Raw genomic sequence first — 19,755 nt, 5'->3', positions numbered from 1 at the left:
ATATTATTTACTTCCCCCCCCCCCCTTTTTCAACTTTCCTGTTGAAGTGTACTGTGAAATGCACAAATACTAAATGAAATCTTATATCTGTGCATACCTGTGTAATCACCACCAGACCGAGACATATTCAGCATCCTAGCAGATTCCTTCATACTTGGTCCCAACTGATTATCCCCCAAGGGCAACCTGAACTGGATCCCTATAGATTTTTTTGCCTGTTTTGGAACATCATATAAAAGGAATTATACAGGAACTGTTTCATTTTTGAAAAGTGGTCATCTAACCTGATGCTGCATGACCAGGAGAGGGGTAAGAACTTTGGCTTTTCCCCTCAGTCTGCAGCACTGTGAGTCAGGCAGGCATTGCAGGGTTTGAATAATGACTTACTCCCATAACCTCCAGAAGCTTATTCAACCTTGTTGACCCTTGGTTTCTTCATTATAAAATAGAATAATTATTCCTGCTTTAGAAAGTGCTTGTTAGGATGAGTAATATAGGCAAAGTGCCTCGTGCAATGCGTGGCACATAGTGGGTGCTTGATAAATGTGTGTTGGATAAATAAAACGAAATATATTTTTAGTTATAGTAAGCATTCATTACATATACACTAAAGTAATCTACTGGTCATGTTCCTGCTAGTACTATAGATTTCCCTTTTGTGAACTACCCCCAGGACTTCAGTTTAAAGATAAGGATGTGTGTGGCCAACGACTTCTGTAAAGATTTCTGGCACTTTCTGGAATTAAAAATTCCTTTGAGTTTTACCAGGCAGAGTCAAATAATTGGGAATGGGGGTAAAGAACCATTTCTGGGAAAATGGGCTTTTTCTGTAAGAACACTTCACTTTAGTACAAGAAGTATTTATGGAACGAGTGCAAAGCTCGAGGTTTCCTGTTCCTGTTTTATGCACAGACCATACTCAAACTTAGCCTTTCACTTTCAAGGGAACCGCTGAAAACGAGGGCGGGTCCCTTTAAGGCCCTGGAAAGGGTCTCGGTGTTGGTTTCGGCGGGGAGGACACGCCCCATCACGTGGGCGCAGTCCCAGAGGGGCGGGGCCGGCGTCTCTGGGCTTCCGTCACTTCCGGTTCTCTGTCAGTTGCAAGCGAGCGAGCAGAAGGCAGTTCGGCTGCAAGAGTGGAGCGTGAGTTCTGGGGACCCCGCCCCCACCCCCTCGAGCCCCTTCCTGGCCGGCCCCCACCCTTCCAGCCGGGCCGCGAGCCTCTGGCGGCTCTACCCCGCTCGCAGGCCACGGTCAGGGGAAATGGCGGCGTTGCCGGGCCTCCCCGCCTCGGCCTCCCTGGACCTCCTCCTCTGTCGCCGACCCGCGCGTCCCATGCTCTGCCGCCCTACCCGCGCCAGAAGCCGGCTCCCGTGAACGGCCCCGGCGTGGCGAGTGCGGCTGCGAGGCGCGGCCGGGCGGAGGCGAGAAGCCGCGGGGAGGGGGCCCAGGCGCCCCCGGCACAATGCAGCGGCGGCCCGGGCCATAGCGGGGCCGCGTGTGGTGCCTGCTTGTCCCCAAAGCCTGGCTGGAGCTCTTTCCCCGGCATCCAGGGTTGGGGGGCTCTCTACGGGAGGGGGAGAGAGGACCCCGTCGGAGGAGGCCTGGGGGGTGGGGGAAGGACGGCTGGTGTGCTGAGGGTAGCTAACGCTTCGAGAGAAGAAAATGGCGCTTGGTGCAAGTCCCTCCTCTTCCCATACGGTCTCCTCCGCACTTCACCGCCTCCCACGCCCCCTCCGACCAACCTGTTCCCCCCCACCCCCGGGCCTCAGCAGTTGCCAGCCCCAGAGTTCCAGCAGCTTCCTGGCACGGCGCGACCCCCTTCCCCGTCTTGGTGCTCATCACCCTCGTGTTGTACCGAATTCCTGTGCCCTTTAGTCCCGGTTTAGTTTCACCTTGTCTTTTCTAATCCTCACGCCATCATCAAAGACCGAAATTCATTTTTTTCAGTTGCGTTTTGTATAGATTTTGCACTAGCGTTTTAGTATCACCTGCCCGAATTACTGGCCTGCCCCCCTCCTTCGAACAGTGAAGATTCATTAAGTGAAAGTAAAAATCTTATCTTGTCAAAAGTTCAAAGTGGCTTTAGTTACCATCACCTTTTTTTGTTTTTTTCGGTGGTCTTAAAATTTGGGTTATTTACGAAGTCGTTCTGTGAAATGATCGTAGACAGCATCCACCCCTACAGCTTTTATTAATAGACCGCATAGTTACGCTTGACTGTTTCAAAGTGAAAAAATAGGTTATGTCCAATTTAATAACCTTTTAAAAAATGTTTCTTGGCATTAGCTTCTAGCATTAAAAAACCTTAATTGCTTTTGGAGTTAGGGTTGTAAAATGGAGCAGTAACAGAAATAGTACATAAAATGTGGTTCTCAACGTTGCTGGTCCCCTCCAAATTTACTCTTCTCATGGGGAAATTACCAGTTAAACAACATGGCTGGTTGCGCATGTTTGAGCTTTTTGAAATTAGTGGCTAGAATTGGGATGGATGGCCCACTTCTTTTACCTTGACCTCCTATTGTGGAACACCTTTAGTGTTAGTTGCCAAGGCAAGTGTAGTCTAGAGAGCTAGATTACTTGGGATTTTTTGAGGCGGAAATGAAGTCTTTTTTCCTTTATTCGACATTTACAGACTGTGTGTTGTATATATTGGGCCCTTTAGGGCATACAGAAATTAATAGGACTCAGTCTTTTTGGAGATAGAGAGGGCTAAAGATAATTTAGTAATAAGTGGTTTGTGACCTGGTTTTATAAGTGTCTTGAAAAGAGTGCCTTGGAATTCCTTGAAATTTGGGATTTAGCTCCCCCCACTCCTTCTCTGCAAAAGTCGATGCACAAAGCACTCTGTCTCTCAATAAAGATCCACCTGAAAGCAAGATACTGGGTTATGTATCTTGTGGGGCGGGAGCTAGGGTCATAGTGGAATTTGAGAAGAGGTTTTGCTCCTCCTATAAGCAGATTCTTCAAAATGTAGTTAAACTATTTCAGAGTAGAAAATCAGTGTAAAATACAATAAACTGTAAAAATTATATTTAACTTTGTGAACTCTGAATTAGTTTTTGTCATTTTGACGGCATGATCAAAAAACCAAAGAAAATTAGGAACATACACAAAATATGAAAAAATAGGATTATGCTGGCCAACGAATTACATCTGTATAGTGCAGCTGTTGCCCATGCTGTGTGAATGTTGGGGTCAGTTCCTGCAATTAATAATTCTGTTAGGTCTCATCAGTGAGAAATATAAAACAGTACTGAGAATATGCCTATTCCTGGTTTTAACAGAAATTGCTGTCAGCTGCCTTTTTACAATTTAGTCTACCCATAAACATCTAACTCCTCTAAAATGAAGTATAAAAACACCCAATGGGTTTGAGAAAGAGGTGTAGGAGTGTGAGATGTGTGTGACATTTAGTTCTTTCTCCTTGCTGGATTCTCCTTGCTGGGTTCTGGGTATTACTTTCAATTTTGAAGAGTATAAATTAAGAGTATAACTTGTAGCATTGTGCTGAGCGTAACAACTCCAGTACTACAAAATGGTAGAACCATGGAACTTCTCGAATTTTTGCTTGGGAAAGAGTTAAGTCGAAGGTAATAGACAATTTGTAAATTATTGTGTATAATGTATTTTTCTTTCAGAATGCCTAAATCAAAGGAACTTGTTTCTTCAAGCTCTTCTGGCAGCGATTCTGACAGTGAGGTTGACAAAAAGGTGACTGTTAATGCAAGTCATTTCTGTGATAACTTAATTCAGCAGTTTTGCTCACATCCTGTTCTGAAGGACAGCAAGGTTTATCATAATGGTAAAATGAGTGCCTGGATGGGTGTTTCAGAAAGTGCAGCTGGCTCCTGGACCTCTTGACCAAAATGCCTGGGGTCCTTGTACATTCACAGTCCTGACCCCTGAATCAGGCTTGAGCAAGTCTTGAGAGTTTAACAAGTCTCCGGTAGAGGACTTCTAGGAACCCCAAAGCTGTAGAGCCACCACTTTATTCCCTAGGGGGGATAGCATTAGAATGAGGCCAGAGCCTTGTTTGCCATTATTCAGAAACCTGCCTAATCTCTAGGTATTGTGTGTTGTAGTTGAGTTAAAATTACCTGAATTCTTTGAATGCAGATGTCAGTTTTGACCACCTTCTCAGCCACGATGTTTATACAGCCCACTAGGATTACATTTTAAGTAATCTTAAATCTTAAATGTACCAAGTAGGCTTGGTACATTTTAAGTTAGAATGTTATTTACTCTGTTCCCCTCTTTTTAGTTAAATGAACACCCGGCAAAGCTAACATGAAATTACGCATTTGGACAACAGGGTTTTTGTACATTAGATGACAGCCATGCTGGGAGCCGTGTATTCTGCTTAACTGAGCAGCTCACACTGTTGTCAGAGCTTCCTTCTGTGCAGAACTGTTTTTTTATTTCCTGGGAGGTTACATAATTATGTCTCTGAGTTTAGTTGGCAGTGTTAGTTAAAAGAGCTTATGGGAGAATCTTGGAGAAGATGGACCTTTATAGGGAAATACAGAATATATAACCTAAAGGTTGAAATAAGGCCTCAAAAAGCATACATTAGCTATACTCCAGAAGAAAATATCTCTTAATTTTTTTTAAATTCAAACCTAATAATGGCATTTGACTATTCATTTAACAATTTTTTTTTTTAAAGATTTTATTTATTTATTTGACAGAGAGAGATCACAAGTAGACAGAGAGGCAGGCAGGCAGAGAGGGGAGTAGGCTCCCTGCTGAGCAGAGAGCCCGATGCGGGACTCGATCCCAGGACCCTGAGATCATGACCTGAGCCGAAGGCAGCGGCTTAACCCACTGAGCCACCCAGGTGCCCCATCATTTAACAAATTTTTACTGAGCTTTTATGTGCCAGTCTGTAGATACCCAGCCCCATATAAAGAATAATCCGCTTTCTGCTTTATTGAGCTGTTTTTTTTTTTGCTGTTTTTGCTGTTTGCTATTAATAGTACTATTAGTCCTGTAAACACAGTAATACGTTAACTTTTTCAGTGTATATACGTGTGCGCATTCTGTTTTACCTAACTTCATTTAATTTAGTAGGACATTAATATATTAGTTTCTACTTTCTACTCAGGAACATGACTGCCCTCTGCTGTTTAGGTTGGGAACTCTACTGGTTTTCATAGTCTGTTAGGTCGTTTTAAGAATGAGGCTATATAAAAAGTTTTTACAATCATGTTGCTTTATTTAAAACATTGCATTGATTTGGGATGCTAATCTAACACATTGCTGTCCACCTTCAGTGATTTTTTTGTGATGAAATTCTTGTGGTGTTGACTTCTAATGCCCAGTACAAAATAGCTTTCTTAGCTTTGCATATTCATAACTTTTCAAAGTCAGTTTAAATCCCTTTTGGAATAGACAGGGTATAAATAGCATATCCTAGACTGGAATAAGTTGGTTGTTTCTTCCTAATTAATATATATCCTTTATAAAAATATAAGTTGTTGACTAACTTGAGTAGACTTGAGGTTTTCAAAGGTTTATTCAGAAGCAACAGGCCCCCTATCTCTTTTTTTTTGTCCCCCCCTTCCAAAAAAATCGTATGTGGGATACTGGTCTAGAAAAGAATTATTCCTCTGGTTATTGCTACTATGATGCTTGAGGTGTTTTTGGGCTTCTGAGAACACATTTTGAAAAACCTGTGTTAGATCTTAGGTTAGCTCCATAGTTCCATTGTCAAGTGAAACTTGCCTGTATATATGTTCACGATTTTTTTCTTAGTAAATGTAGTCCTTTGAATCTTTAAGTCTTAAAAAGTAATGAAGTGCTTGAACCTGAGATATGTTTTATTCTTATGTGTGCAAATTTTAACCATTATGCTTATTTTTCTTTCAAGTTAAAGAGGAAAAAGCAAGTTACTCCAGAAAAACCTGTGAAGAAGCAAAAGACTGGTGAAACTTCAAGAGCCCTGTCATCCTCTAAGCAGAGCAGCAGCAGCAGAGATGATAACATGTTCCAGGTAATTTCCTTAGATCCAGAGGAATTCGTGTCTGGCTTGATCTGAAAAATGTTACTAGTACCTTAATCTAATACTACATAATATTGACTAAGAATGTTCCTTGAAATATAAGAGTAGGTTTGTAGAAAAGAAAGTCATTTATACAATGCTAGATTATTGTTAAAGTCTAGAAACTGTAGTTTGGCTAAGTGTAAAGCAATTTAAAAGTTACAGATATCCAAAAAAAAACAAAAACAAAGAGATTGAGAACTGCACATTTAGGAAGCAGTTTGGAATAGATAGGTCTAGTATTGGGCTGTGAAATATGGATGGAGTATTACTGGAGAAGAAACAGCATTATGGCCTGCATAGTTTGGGCTTGATAAGAATAGGAGAGGCAAGAGGGTGCGTATGTGGCTCAGTTGGTTAAGTGTGGGACTCTTGACTTCTGCTCAGGGTTTTGGGATTGAGCCTGTGTTGGGTTCCGCCCTCCATAGGGTGTCTGCTTGAGATTCTCTCCCTTTCTCTCTCTCTGTCCTCCCCTAATGCCATGATGCTCACTTGCTTTCTCTCGGAATAAATAAATAAATTTTCTCCCCAAAAATAAATAAATCTTTGAAAAAGAACAGGAGAGGTGGGTGGGTTTACTGAAATTGGCCCTCTCTTATATAGCGGGGAATAAGATTGAATATCAAGGTAAAACAAGGGAAGTGTTTCAAGAAGGGCATAATTATTAGTTGGAGCCAAAATGTTAGAATGAGGTTGCAAACATTTGACTGGAAAAGGCTAGAGTGTATATATGTGTACACATGTATGTATATATAAAATGCATAGTTATGTATAATACAGATACGTATTTTTAACTTTCTGATGGCCTTGAAAGACAGTGCCAGGATTAAGGTTAGAATGAGAAAATAGGGGCACCTGGGTAGCTCAGTTGGTTAAGCATCTGCCCTCAGCTCAGGTCACGATCTCAGGGTCCTGGGATCAAGGCATTTGATCCAGTTGATATCAAGTTGTCAAGTGGTACATCTTACGTGTATACAGTTTTTGCTAAAATATATTAAAAACATAGACCAAGCAGATGGGTTATTTAGTTATGGGTTTTAGTTCTCTGACTTCTGTAGCATCGGGGAATAGACTGAATTGGTAGAGAACCTGAGTCACTGTATATAAGGAAGAATTACCAAAGGGCCCTCATTTCTTTGAGTTCATAATAAGTTGAATGCTTACCGTATTTCATCAGGTCTTGCTGAGTTCTGGGTATGCAGAGATGAGCCAAGTAGACGTGATCTCTGGTTTCATGGAATATATGGGAATCAATATGATACTGATACATGTATTTATAATTAAAGTTACAATGTGGGCTGAGAAGTAAAAGGGCAGATTATGGAAGAGGAGGTGCTCTGGGAATCTCTAAGGACGTGACATTTGAAGCTGAAGACCTAAATGAGCCAGTCAAACGAAGTGAATGGGAGGGGGAATCCTTTTCAGAGTAAGTAGAGAGATCTGTGCAAATGTTTTGTGGCTAGAGCTTAGGAAGCCTGGTTGAGAGAGTTGATAGGCGATGTCGTTGGTAAGGAGGTTGGGGGCCAGATCTTGCACCATCTTCCTGTTGGAAGGCCATTTTTAGGAGTTTGAGTTTTATTCTAAGTGCTGTGGGAAGCTCCCTTAAGGGTCAGGATGAAATGTGAAATCTGTAGGAGGCTATCCATCCCTTCCTTTCAAAGACTCCCTTGTATGGAATGAAGGGCTGCACTGGAATATTTTAACTTAATGTTTTGTAGTAGAGGTAAAAACTTCCGAGTATTTGGGTTACTGTTTTGGACTTCTCTCTGATCAGTTCTTGTTCATCTATGCCTCCCTTTGCCTGTGTAGTAAGAGCATCTGTGTCATTTTAATGGGTTTTAGCTTGTCCATTGAAGAAACCAAGACCCACATTTAGAGATTTTATTCTGTTAGAACAGTTGGGGGAAAACCAGATCAATTTTTAGGGGATGGTTTTTTCACCAGAAAAGTGGGTTCAGTTTTTAAAATCTCATCTGGAAAGCTTCCTGAGCCTCATCAAGCTATGAGTCTCCTCACCCTTTTGAAAGCACCTGTAGGAGGAACCAGATATTTTATTTTCAAAGTGACTTTTCAGAGACCTTAGTGCAGTGATTTGCATTCTAAGAGATAATCTTTTTAAATTTTGTTGCCATTGTAGCCTTCCTTGTGATGGTATTTTGGCCATAAAAAAATATCTTGGTGGTAATACTGAATTTTAATTGGTTAAAGAGCATGATAGAGTACATTAATTTTATAATACAGAATGAGGATTTCATTTTTATTTGTAATAATGGTTTGGTAATTTTATTAGATGGGTGAAGGATGAGTTTTGGGAGGAAAAAATCAGACTCATTGTGTTTTGTAAAGGGGTTTGTTTGTTCTTTTTTTTTTTTTTTTTTTTAAAGATTTTATTTATTTATTTGACAGAGAGAGATCACAAGTAGACAGAGAGGCAGGCAGAGAGAGAGAGAGAGGGAAGCAGGCTCCCTGCTGAGCAGAGAGCCCGATGCGGGACTCGATCCCAGGACCCTGGGATCATGACCTGAGCCGAAGGCAGAGGCTTTAACCCACTGAGCCACCCAGGCGCCCCTGTTCTTTTTTTTTTATTTATTTATTTGACAGACGGAGATCACAAGTAGGCAGAGAGAGACGGAGAAGCAGGCTCCCTGCTGAGCAGAGAGCCTGATGTGGGACTCGATCCCAGGACCCTGGGATCATGACCTGAGCCGAAGGCAGAGGCTTTAACCCACTGAGCCACCCAAGGCACCTGGTTTGTTTGTTCTTAATAGAGCTGTATGTTTTCTGTATTTTTCATTTACTAAGAGAGTGCCTTGGAGACAGCTCACAGAATGGAACTTGTTAAGACATTGCTAGAATCTGTCAGGACCCAAGTGATCAGGTATCCTTTTCAAAAACAAATAGATCTGAAATCTAAATTAGAACTGTTTAGGTATTAATAGCCATAAGACGGGATCTTTTTTTTTTTTTTTAATTCATATCCATCACTTGAGAATTAGAAGAATTAATCTTAGTCTGATAAAGCAGTGTGCATAAACATAAGCAGCTCTTTAAATGTAATACTTGAAGAGAATTGTACCCAAGGAAAGTCACTGCACTGATTTTTCAAACTCCAGAATGATTTGGGCAGAATCCTGGCTAGAGCGGAAATACTCCTACATGCGTGCCTTGAGTCTGGTTCCTTCAGCTCTGAGTTTTAGAACTTGGTTCTGTAGAGCATAACCTCCCGGAGGTAGGACTTACGTGATATTGAAAACAACCTGGAGACCTGTTTTGTAAATACTTAGCACTTGTGTCCTAAAGGTCAGAATGGTTGAGACAGGGACATTGATCTGCATTTTTCTTCAAAGTTAGACACAGGGGTCAGTAGTACTACCTTACTTGATTTAATGATTTAAGGAAAAACCTGATCCTTTAAAATTCTGTCATTACAGAGACGATTCTTAATATGGTGTGGAGCTAGGGGTTCATGTATGCATTCTAGGAACCCGTGAGATTATTATTTCTCTATTTGAATTTTTTTTGGTGAGTGAAGAAATTATTCATAACCTTTATCAAATCTCCAAAGGAGCGGGGAATCAAAAAAATTTAAGAATCAACATTCTGAATGATATTCATGTTTTTCCGCCTTGTTAAATTCTGCATTATATGCGTGTAAAATTATATGCCTTCTGTCATCCGATTACATTATTTCCTCTTATAGCATGTGATTGTAGAGATCTTTATTCTTTCTACTTTAATCATTCTATCTGTATATTACCTCTTGTTTCTGTTTTTTTTGGAGGAGGGTAAGACTGTCAACTTTATTCATTTCTCCTCAAGGGAGAGATGACTATTGGACAAGTCTCATTCCTTTCTTTTTAATAAAGGTTATTGAGAGGTAATTTATATATATAACGAAATGCACACATTAAGCCTAAAATTTGGTCAGCTGTGATCAAAATGGACACACTCTTGTAATGAGGCCTTTCCCATTACCCCAGAAAGTTCTCTCTTGGCCTCCCTTTGCAGTCATTCCCCCTGCCTGAGGTAACTACTGATCTTATTTATATCACTGTGTATTTATTTTGCCTATTCTACAGCCTTTTGTAGTGGAATTGTACAGTTTGTATTGTTTTGTGTCTGGTTTCTCTTGCTCAGCATAACATCTTGGGATCGGTTCTTACGGTTATCCATCCGTAGTTTGTTCCTTTTTATTGCTGAGTTGTATTCCACTGTAGGATTATACAACAGTTTGTCCCTACACTTTGGATAGACATTTGAGTTGTTTCTACCTAGTCTTGGGCTGTTAGGAATAGCACTGTTGGGAACATTCTTGTACAGATCTTTGTGAATTTTTTTTCCTTTTTGGATCAATTATCAGAGGCATTTGCTGGGCCTTAGGGTAAGTGTATGTTCAGCTTTATAAGAAACTGTCAAACTGTTTTCTGTAGTAGCTGTACCATTTTACGCACCCAGCAGCAATGTGAGAGATTCATACATGAATCTTCATACGTGTGATTGCTTCATACATGTCTTCACTGGGTTTTGTCAGTATTTGATGCTATTCACATAAGCTGATGGATGTGTAGTAGGAGTTCATTGTAGTTTTACTTTGGACTTTGTTCAAGTCTTTTTTGCCCATTAAAAAAATAGAGGTCATTTGGTTTTTTGAGCTGGAAGAATTCTGTATGTATTTTAGGCATGAGTTTGTCAGCTCTAAGTATAGCGGACATTGTCTTTAGGTCCATGGTTTGCCTGTTAATTTTCTTTTCTTAAGAAAATTTTATTTATCCATTTGTCAGAGAGGGAAGAGAGAGAGCGAGCACGCACACAAGTGGGTGGGTGGGGGGGTGGCAGCAGAGGGTGAAGCAGGCTCCCTGCTGATTGTGACCTGAGCGGAAGGCAGATGCTTAACTGACAGAGCCACCCAACCGTCCCTCTAGTGTGATTTTACAGTTTTAACCCTATTTTCAGATTTTGGATTCTCAGGAATACAAGATTTGCAGAAGAGAGTAGTACTAGTATTTTTTCTGCTTCTATGTTTTGTTTTGGTTCTTAGTCCACGAACCCATAAAGGCTCCGGAATTCTCTTCCTGGTTTTTCAAGCCCTCTTCAGTATAGCTCCCATCTGTTTAGCATGTCCTCGAATCTCAGCAGTTGTTGTGTCTTTCTGTTTAGTTCCTTCTATGTCCTTGTCATTTTTTTCTCTTTCACTTAATTGATGGGCTGTTGTTTTTCAAGGCTAGATCCTAATACCTCAGGTCTCTTCCACATGCTCAAGCCCACACCGAACTCGTACTTGACTTAATATTACTTCAGTAGGTTTTCAGTACATTAATGTTATATATTCAGCTAGCTTATTAGCTCATGGGCTTAATAGGTACAGGGCTTACTGGCTAGTGGGTTTACTGTAAAAACCAAAATGAAACAATGTTCAGTTCTGTGGTTAGGTGCTTAGGATACTTCTGCATTTCTTAGAGTCATTAAATCGGTATTAGAAATCACAATTAACAGTTTCACTGTGATAATTATTTTGGTCTTAATTTATTCATTTAGACAGTTTACTGGGAACCTAGTATGATAGGCACTAGGGGGTGCAAAGAAGATTGATTAAAAAATAAGCCATTAAAACTGACCCTAAGATCACTGGTGACTTTAGAATAGGCAGTGGGAATTCAACTATTAGAAACAGTATTTTTCTTCTTCTGAAATTTGGCAATAAAAGGAAGAAGGAAACATGGAGAAAGTTATAAAATGCTGCAGATTAGAGAAAATGCCTTAGACAAAGAGGGGAATGAGCATGTTAGGAAATGTAGATAAGCAAAGGGAAAGAATGCGTTAAGTAAGAAACAGGACAGAAAAAGTAAAAAGTTAAGGCCTGATGGTGTTGTGAGTACAGGGAAGAGAGATTTGAAAGCACTTAACCCATATCCAGTGGACTTCATTTTCTCCATAAAGCATGGGGTATGCCTGGAAGTGGGGGCACCCCAGCAGGATCAGGAACTTAAGGAAAGAAAACTGAAGGAAAATGAACCAGACCTGTCTGAGACCAGAAAAAGCATTCTAAGAGGATGTATGCAAGATGGAAGCCGTTAATGTGTACTGAGTCAGTATAGCTGTGATTCTGCTACAGTAATACTTAGTATCCCAATAAAAAGGATTATTTAATGATCAAGGGACCCAGGATGGAAGGGAAAGGAACATAGCCAAATGCAGAATCTTTGCATGTTGATGTGTTCTAAGCACAAAAATCATGGCCAGTTATTAGTTAGTAGGATTGAAAAGTAGTTTTTTTGTTTTTTTTTTTTAAGATTTTATTTATTTGGGGCGCCTGAGTGGCTCAGTGGGTTAAAAGCCTCTGCCTTCGGCTCAGGTCATGATCCCAGGGTCCTGGGATCGAGCCCCGCATCAGGCTCTGCTCCGCAGGGAGCCTGCTTCCTCCTCTCTCTCTGCCTGCCTCTCTGCCTAGTTGTGATTTCTCTCTGTGAAATAAATAAAATATAAAAAAAAAAAAAAGATTTTATTTATTTATTTGGCAGAGGCACAGCTAGAGAGGGAGCATAAGCAGGGGGAGCGGGAGCAGGAGAGGGAGAAGCAGGCTTCCCGCTGAGCAGGGAGCCTGATGCGGGGCTTGATCATGACTTGAGCCGAAGGCAGACACTTAATAACTGAGGCACCCAGGCACCCCTGAAGAGTAGTTTCAGAATGAATAAGAGATAGGTAGAGGCATTGAAAGTTTTGATCAGAAAGGATGACTTTTTAATTGAAGTGCTGGACAGTATAGACAGTGTCTTACAGTGAAGACATCTGGAAGGTGCTTTACAGAGTAAAGCCTTTTCCTTCTCTGGAATTTGTAGTTTGTTAAGCATAGTATCAAGTTTTTGGAAAATGGTTTTCTGTGGGTAGTTTTAAGTTCTTAATTTGAGGACTATGGTGAAGTGTATTAAAGATGTTATTTGAAATGAATGTCTAAAGGAAGAGGATTCTCATGTTCTAGTGACCGGATCTCTGGATTTTTAAAAGGTACCTCTAGTGGGGTTTATGGATTCCTACTGGTTGTAGTTTGCACTGCCAAAGTTTGCTTTCTAATGATTTTTGTGGTAAAAAACGCAACATTAAAATTTACCATCTTAACCATTTTTTAAGCATGCAGTAGTGTTAAGTATGTTCATATTATTATAAAACAGATTTCCTGAACTCTTTCTTTTAGCAAAACTTAAAGCATTCCTCTTTCCCTCTTCCCCCAGCCCTTGATAATTAACCATTCTGCTTTCTGTCTCTCTGAATCTGACTGGTGTAGGCACTTGTACAAGGGGAATCATGAAGTACACATCTTTTCTTTCTTTGTTTTTTTTTTTTTTAAAGATTTATTTATTTTAGAGTGAGAGCTTCAGTGTGTGTGTGAGGTAGGGGCAGACGGAGAATTACAAGCAGACTCTCCACCTAGCCCATGTGGGGCTCATGACCTGAGTGGAAATCAGGAGTTGGACGCTGAACCCAGGCGCCCCAGTATGCGTCTTTTTGTGAGTGGTATTTCACTTAGCCCATGTCAGTAAGGTTCATCCATGTTGTAGCATGTGACAGAATTTCCTTTTTAAAGGCTGAATAATACCCCACGGTATGTATATATCTCACATTTTGTGTATCCATTCATCTCAGGATGGACATTTGGGCTGTCCCCATCTTAGGGCTATTGTGAGTAATGCTGCTGTGAACATGGGCGTATAAATAAATACCTTCTCAGGACCTTGCTTTCACTTCTTTTAGGTTCATACCCAGAAGTGGGGTTGCTGCATAAAATACTCTTATTTTGAATTTTCTCAGGAACCACCGTAGTGTTTTCCATAGTGTTCTGTTTTACTAATGATTCCTTTAATTTGAAAGTGTGAGATGTACTTCATTTTAATTCCATCTTTTTAAGAAAGATTTCTTTTTAACAGTGACATTTCCTTTGGTGGTAGTTTTGATACTGAGAATAGTAGTTACTTTCATGATTCAAAGTATAGGGAGTGTGCAGCAAGTTGTGATAAAAATATGGACACTGTTTTGAAATGAGAACCTTTCTGTGTTTTTGTTTCTTTTGCAGATTGGGAAAATGAGGTACGTCAGTGTTCGGGACTTTAAAGGGAAAGTCCTAATTGATATTAGAGAATATTGGATGGATCCAGAAGGTGAAATGAAACCTGGAAGAAAAGGTGAGATTTAATTTCCTGAATTTGGTCTTAATAATTAGGACTAAACCAAAAGGTAACCTACCTTATTTCAAATTGAAATAATGTTGGCAGTGCATTTGGAAGAGCCTCATTTAGTTGATTCTGTATTTTCTGTAGTCTTTTAGACATGAGATTTAACTTATTTTATGACATGTCTTAAATAGCTGTTGGAATAAAACCCAGGAAAAAGAACACACTTCTATTACTTCATTTGGCTGCTAATTTGCTTGCATGTAGCTTTAGGAAAAAAAACTAATGTGATTTCTTAAGTAGAGCAGGCACTATCGGGTCATTTGTAAAATTAGGAATGAAAAATTCTGGTTTACATAAGTGTTTCCTTTAGGTTCATCTAAAGGATATCCTTTTTGGGGGGATAGCCTTTTAGCAGGTCTTTGTCCTTCTTCCATTTGTGTGTTACCCAGTCCCAAGCTTGTTAGCATCATAGCAGCACATTTTATTTATTCATCATATAGCTAGAGAGTGTTTATTTACAAACATAAATTCTTATATTTGGGTAGTTAGTTGCTTGAGGTTGATCCTTAGATCAGAATAGGCCTCTTTATCTCTTTCTACTCTGCCTGTTTGTTAGCTTGAAGGTACCACTTGTTTGCTTTATGCAGTTCTTAGGTTTGGTAAACCAAACCTCTCTGTTTCTGTACCCTTTAACATTTTCTTGGTCAAGGCCATTTCTGGAATCACTGAAGTTGTTTCATTGTGGCCAATGCCAAAGTTCTTCTCTTGTTTCTGCAAACATGTATTGAAACAATTTGATAAGCTTTAAAGCCCTTCCAGGGTGTTGACCCAGGATGTTCTTCTGCCTTCCTCTCAATTTCATGGCCTCCCAGCAGTTTTCTGAGAAATCCATGAATTCTTCCAATTCTAGCTTATTTTTCTATTTATGTGGGTCAAATATTAGTACATTAGAAGTTTCAAGTGCCAAGTGCTTTCTCTTCACATTTTTACTTAAAAGGCATGTTCTTAGCTAACATTTTAAGTGATTATTATGTGTCAGCTGATAAGTAAGCTTTGCACTCACATTAGCTAATTTATTGATTCACAACACTGCTTTGAGGTATAAATACCATTTTACTGGTGAGACTGAGGCTCACCAGTAGAGTGTTTTTTTTTTTAAGGTCATACAGTTAGTGATAGGGAGCCTGTGATTTGAACTCTGACAGCAGGACTCTCCAGAATGCATTTTTAACCACTGTCTACATTCTGAGAAGTCCTGTATGGGTCATGTCCCAGGAATTTCTCCAGAGTAAGTGAATGCTTCTTGAAGAACTCAGCACAAAGTTGCTCACCTTGAGTTCCTACAGAAATTTTGAGCAAATGTTGGAACCAACTGGATGTAGAAATGGAGTGTTACATACAAAATCTGGACCTGGCCACTTAGCCTGCTAGTTTGCAAGGTTCTGTGAGATGCATCTTCGCGTCGTTTGTTCTCCCAGGCTGTACTAAGTATTGTGCAGGATGCAGTGTTGGAAGTAAAACTGGGCATTAGACTGGTCTGCTCAGGTAATTGTGATGAATCTGTAATAACAAGGGATTTGACTCTCAATATGATAGCCATTGTGCCATTCAAAGTGGCAGTTGTCGATAAAACAGTTTTCGGGTTGGAAGTGTGAAAATCGTCAAAGCTTAAATGGATTTCCAACTTTTAATTTTTAAAACTTTGTTTTAGGTATTTCTTTAAATCCTGAGCAATGGAGCCAACTGAAGGAACAGATTTCGGACATTGATGATGCAGTAAGAAAACTATAAAATCAGAGCCATATGAAACCTGTACTGTTCTAGTTGTTTTAATCTGTCTTTTTACATTGGCTTTTGTTTTCTAAACGTTGTTTTCCAAGCTATTGTATATTTGGATTGCAGAACAATTTGTAAGATGAATACTTCTTTTTTTTTATGTGCATTATTAAAAGTGTTCTGAGTGAAGCTAATTGTCAACTTTATTAAGGAGGATTGCTTTGTGCCCGCCACCTAGTGTAAAATAAAATCAAGTAATACAATCTTAACTGTTGTGGCCTTTTTTGATCAAAAGAGTTGGTACCGTTTAAGGCCAAAAGTAACAGTTTATAGACCTGTTAGTTTCACCTTGGCTTTTACATGCAAAAGGATTTGTATTGCATTGAATTTATAAACTCTGACTTGTGAAATCCATAGTTGATCTGTTTTCTTCCAGCCCAATGTCTAGACTTACTAGATTTTTCTACCCCAGTGATACTTCACTCCCCCTTCCCTCACCTTTTTTTTTACGGCATTTTTTCCTTTAATAACTTGGCATGTTCAGTTTTCATTTCACTTTTTTGCTCTCTTGAATATATTATACTAATTTGGAAAGTCAGTGAAACTGTCAACATGTTAGTTATCTCAACAAGGTACTTGTAATTAAAATATTATATGAGAGCTACAATAACTAATTCACTAATTCTACTGTATTAACTATTAGGAGATATAGTTTGATAAAAAAAACATGGCTTGTATGAAAACTGAGCAAGTAAGTGTATGTCATTAACTGTAGTGTTCTGTGTACCTTATTGCTTAGTCTGCAGAGAATAATGACTTCAATGTCTGATTTGCTTTCACTTACTAAACCTGTTCACCATGGGATGATGTCTATGAAATCAGATACTGTTACTTAGATTAGGAGTTAATAAAAATTGTGAAAGCTTACTGGCCTAACATTTTATTTTATAACGTTGAGTGTGGATTATATGTAGCCAGAGATATCACTGAGCTTTACTGTCACAGGAGGTAATGTGGATAGTTTTTGGAAGAAAGAATATATAGACACATATTTTGGGATTTTTGGCTTTTTCTTAGTGGACTTGGGGTTTTTTTTTTTTTTTTTTTTTTTTTGCAGTTAATCTACTGGACAATAGTATTCTAGACTTAATGTTACTAAGTTTTAGCAGGCACTTGGAAGTGATTTTCATTAAAGTGTAGTGATGGAGACCCTGATTGAGGCACAGATTTCAGGGGCTTTGCAGCAATAAATAGGGCAAGATGTGCCTTAGGAAGAGAATTTAGGGGAACTCTAACTGAGATGAAGGAAGATGGCAGTGAAGAGGAGGGAAATCTCTTCAAACGAGGTGAAACAGGATATTTTGATCACATTGATAGGACACACTCCTGGATGGAATAGTAAAAAGAAAGGTTTAAAGACATGTAAAAAAACATTCTTGTTAACAAACTATTTTCAATAGCTAATCTTAAATGGTTTATTGCCATGTCGGAAAGTTGCAATATTATACCAAGTTTGATTACTGCGTCTAAAACATTTTATAGTAGAATTGTCAAGGACTTGATTTCAAAACTAGATGCGAGGACACGTATAGTTATTAAATTGTTTTCTGGCAGTTCTTCTGTTTTAAAAGTATGTTTTTACATTTTTTAGATGATTTTTCTAATGTTTTTAGCAGTAATCCTAATAGGTGCATAATGGGGGAATCAAATTTTCTCTACTGGTATTTTAACCTCCATCAGATAATAGGTACCCAAAGTGTTCAAAATGGTATTTTAGACAAATCATATCTTGATTGATAACTTTCCCCTTATTTGGGAAGATACATGTATTCTATTAACTTAATTGGGTGGACTTGTAAAGTATTCTTTATTATATATACAGAAAGGGTAGTTAGAACACAGAACATTGATTTTGGTGTAGTTGAAGAGGGAATAATGGAAAAGTTTCCTAGGTCTATATGTATTCAGGCTGCGTGTGCATTTTGAAGCAATCTGCTGACACAGAGCTGGTGCTGATATCTGTTACTTAGGCATTTTCTAGCTCTACAACATTGTGTCATTAAGACCTTCATATAAAGAGTGTTTCCCTCACAGAATTTGATAGGTTGACTGCTAAATTCATTTAAGTCTGCAAATGGATATGCAATATATAGAACTTACTTCTTTTTGGGGGTACAGGAAGGATGAGAACTAGGTTTAAAAGAAAAGACCAGTTAATTGTACTGAGAAGAGAAGATAGGGGAGTGAGGTTTTCTGTTTAAAATTACCTTCTTGGTAAGATTTCTTCCAGGAAGAGAGCTTGCCATTTTGAGGCAGTGGTTTCTTACTTGGTAATGCCAGAATGAATTTAATTAATGCCAGCCCTGAGTGAACTCGTAGCAGGGTTTCTCCAGTGGGGTTTTCCTCTTTGTCTTTTCAAATATGGGTAGCATTCGACTGATTTCCAGTGCCCTTGGCATTTTACTTAAAGAACAACCACTTTAAAAAAAAAAAAAAAGAAAAACAAAAAAACCCCACACCACACACACATATAAAAACAAAACCAAACCTCTTTATGATTTGATTATTCTCTCTTGCTTTTACTTTGTGAATGCTTTTGAAGAATACTCCTACCTCATTAGCTAGTCAAGTTGCTGTGATATTGGATCTATTTCTATGTAGGAAGAAACAGGAAAAAAAAAAGTACGTACATCCTGGCTTGGCTATTGAGGGGAAAAGAGAAAGAATTGAGTGTTATTTAGGTTTCCTGATAGGGATGTCAGGAAGAGCACTATACAAGCTTGAAATTTTTTTAAAAAGCGCTGGCTGATATTTAGGTATGTCCTGAAATTCTTTGTTATTTACTTCTTATGGACATTAATCCAGTGGAACACTTTAAAGTTTTTGTTTTTATTCTTAAAGTGGTATTTTCCAGATAAAGTCTGGGGTAAACATTCACATAGTCACAAATATGTAATTCTGTAATTGTGGAATAACCTGTATGCTTTGTTTGGTACATCTTCCATGGAGATGTCAATGAATATAATCCTCCATCTGTGAATATTTTAAATGTTGAAATAAAAATAAGAAATGTGGCCTATGTGTCATCACAGTTTCACAGACCTAAAAATGAATGGCTTAGTTATCTGTCAAATGGGCTTTGTTAACAAACAACACCTTCCTGTGTGCATGATTTTGGAATGTGAATTCGTCTTAGCATTTTATATCTTCTGAGGACCTCTGGAACCCGACCAGACTGGACTGGATGGGATTGGACTGGATGGGACAGGGTGGGGTGGGGCAGGCAAGTGGGGGTGGTGTGGGCCCGTTTTTCCCATCTACCTGATCCGGATGGAAAAATGCAGATAATATGGTGTATAGAATCTCTTTCTCTCTCTCTTTTTTTTAAACCTTATTAATGTTTTGCAGACAGATTATTCCATGGTACACTTAACCACATTGAATGCTGGACTCCATTGAGTATTTTAAACTTACATTTTCATTTAGAAGTGGTCTATTTTTTCCCTTCTTGCTTAGTACTTTAGCTTTGTTACATTTTGAGATCTCATTGTTCAGATTTCTGTTCAGGGAAACTTACACTGGGATTGGAAGACTACCCATGAGGTCTTCTTGCTTCACCTAATCAGCTTGAAGTTTGTAGAGCATACTGACTCAAGTACAGTCAAGAAGAAAAATACAGTACTTGGAATTTGCAGTCACCGACTTTATATAGTTTGTAGTACGGCTCAAAGGAGTTAAGGGATTAAAAAATTTTTTTTTGTTTAAAAAAGC

General features: G+C 39.1%; 1 protein-coding gene across 1 annotated transcript; it reads left to right on the top strand.

The window, feature by feature from the left end:
• Positions 1 to 1,021: 1,021 nt before the first annotated feature.
• SUB1 (SUB1 regulator of transcription) lies at positions 1,022 to 18,509 on the top strand. The gene is made up of 5 exons (XM_046000210.1): positions 1,022 to 1,143; positions 3,642 to 3,714; positions 5,873 to 5,995; positions 14,109 to 14,217; positions 15,920 to 18,509. Exons 2-5 carry the CDS (start codon positions 3,643 to 3,645, stop codon positions 15,997 to 15,999), a joined length of 384 nt encoding a protein of 127 aa, XP_045856166.1. The 5' UTR covers positions 1,022 to 1,143; position 3,642; the 3' UTR covers positions 16,000 to 18,509.
• Positions 18,510 to 19,755: the final 1,246 nt, after the last annotated feature.

The sequence above is a fragment of the Meles meles genome, chromosome 3 (assembly GCF_922984935.1).
Source record: "Meles meles chromosome 3, mMelMel3.1 paternal haplotype, whole genome shotgun sequence".
NCBI lineage: Eukaryota > Metazoa > Chordata > Mammalia > Carnivora > Mustelidae > Meles > Meles meles.
This window is presented reverse-complemented; position numbering and strand designations above follow the sequence as displayed.

Excerpts from the sequence above, each read along its gene's own strand:
- SUB1 (XM_046000210.1), top strand. The coding sequence starts at position 3,643 with ATGCCTAAATCAAAGGAACTTGTTTCTTCAAGCTCTTCTGGCAGCGAT. Across the intron at positions 3,715-5,872 it reads ACAGTGAGGTTGACAAAAAG|TTAAAGAGGAAAAAGCAAGT; the intron begins GTGACTGTTAAT and ends TTTTCTTTCAAG. Across the intron at positions 5,996-14,108 it reads GAGATGATAACATGTTCCAG|ATTGGGAAAATGAGGTACGT; the intron begins GTAATTTCCTTA and ends TTTCTTTTGCAG.